At 43.6% G+C, this 1555-nt stretch overlaps 1 protein-coding gene across 1 annotated transcript; it reads left to right on the plus strand.

Annotated features, from left to right (window-relative positions):
- Nucleotides 1-245: 245 nt before the first annotated feature.
- Nucleotides 246-1193, plus strand: OR51Q1 (olfactory receptor family 51 subfamily Q member 1). The gene has a single exon (XM_019715848.2). The coding sequence runs from the start codon at nucleotides 246-248 to the stop codon at nucleotides 1191-1193; it is 948 nt and encodes a 315-aa protein (XP_019571407.2).
- Nucleotides 1194-1555: the final 362 nt, after the last annotated feature.

Raw genomic sequence — 1555 nt, forward strand, 5'->3', positions numbered from 1 at the left:
AATTTTATTACATACTGGTGAGTTAGAAGATGAAAATATAAGGAAATTTTAAATGGAAATTTATGGCAGAGATCCACAGTTCTGTTTGTTAGTGCTCTGGTTAGTGCATTGCAAATGGTGTTAAAAAAACAATCCCAAGCACATGTTTGGATCCTAGATTGAATACATAATGACTCGAGGGCAGTAGCAAACTGAAGGAATTCTTATTACAGAATACACAGATTCTGGTTTTGTATTCATCAACCATGTCCAAGCTAACTAACGCCACAGAAAACCCCTTCTACTTCATCCTCACGGGCATCCCTGGATTTGAGGCTTTCCACATCTGGATCTCCATCCCCTTCTGCTGTCTCTACACCATCTCCATCGTGGGCAACATCACCATTCTCACTGTCATCCACATAGAGACATCCCTCCACCAGCCTATGTACCTATTTCTCTCCATGCTGGCCCTGACTGACCTGGGTCTCACCCTCACCACCCTGCCCACAGTTATGCAGATCCTCTGGTATGACATTCGTAAGATCAGCTTTGAGGGCTGTTTCGCCCAACTTTTCTTCCTCCATGGGTTCTCCTTTATGGAATCTTCTGTGTTGTTGGCCATGTCCTTTGACCGCTATGTGGCCATCTGCCGCCCTCTCCATTATGCCACCATCCTCACCAGTCAGGTCATCTGCAGGATTGGGATAGCCATCATTTGTCGCTGTGTTCTGGCTGTTCTTCCCTCCTTATTCCTTCTCAAGCGCCTGCCCTTCTGCCGCTCCCACCTTCTCTCTCACTCCTATTGCCTCCACCAGGACATGATTCACCTGGTCTGTGGTGACATCCGGTTCAACAGCTGGTATGGATTTGCTCTGGTTTTGCTCATCATTATCATGGACCCGCTGCTCATTGTGGTGTCTTACACACTCATCTTGAAAAGTATCTTGGGCATAGCCACCAGGACTGAGCGGCTCCGGGCCCTCAATAACTGTCTGTCTCACATTCTGGCTGTTCTAGTTCTCTATGTTCCCATGGTTGGGCTTTCTATGACCCACCGCTTTGCCAAGCATGCCTCTCCACTGGCCCATGTTATCATAGCCAATATCTACCTATTGGCACCTCCTGTGATGAACCCCATCATTTACAGTATAAAGACTAAGCAGATCCGCCAAGGAATTTTCCGCTTACTCTTCCAGAGGACAGTGCACTAACTCTTGGAATTTAGGCTTACAGGAGTAATTTTGTTAAATTACATGGAGTCAAGAGCAGGGATATCACCATTGAAACTGTAAGCAGCATAGATGGGGGGAGGAATACGTGCTGTATAAGAAGCTTTCAATGTAAAACAAGAGAAATTAATTTTCTTTGACTAGAAATTAAGGCATTAAGATTTTTCAAACCCTACCCTATTCTTCGCTAGCCATTGACTTTGGCGAAAAATAATATTTAAGTATATAATTAAAAACATAATCGTGTTTTGCTTTCTTCACAGTGGTGCTATTAATTAAGCATCTGGTAAAGTATAGTACTCTGCTTTATAAACTGAAAATGCTACTTATTGTATAAATATACT

Source organism: Rhinolophus sinicus, linkage group LG06 (assembly GCF_036562045.2).
Source record: "Rhinolophus sinicus isolate RSC01 linkage group LG06, ASM3656204v1, whole genome shotgun sequence".
Lineage (NCBI taxonomy): Eukaryota > Metazoa > Chordata > Mammalia > Chiroptera > Rhinolophidae > Rhinolophus > Rhinolophus sinicus.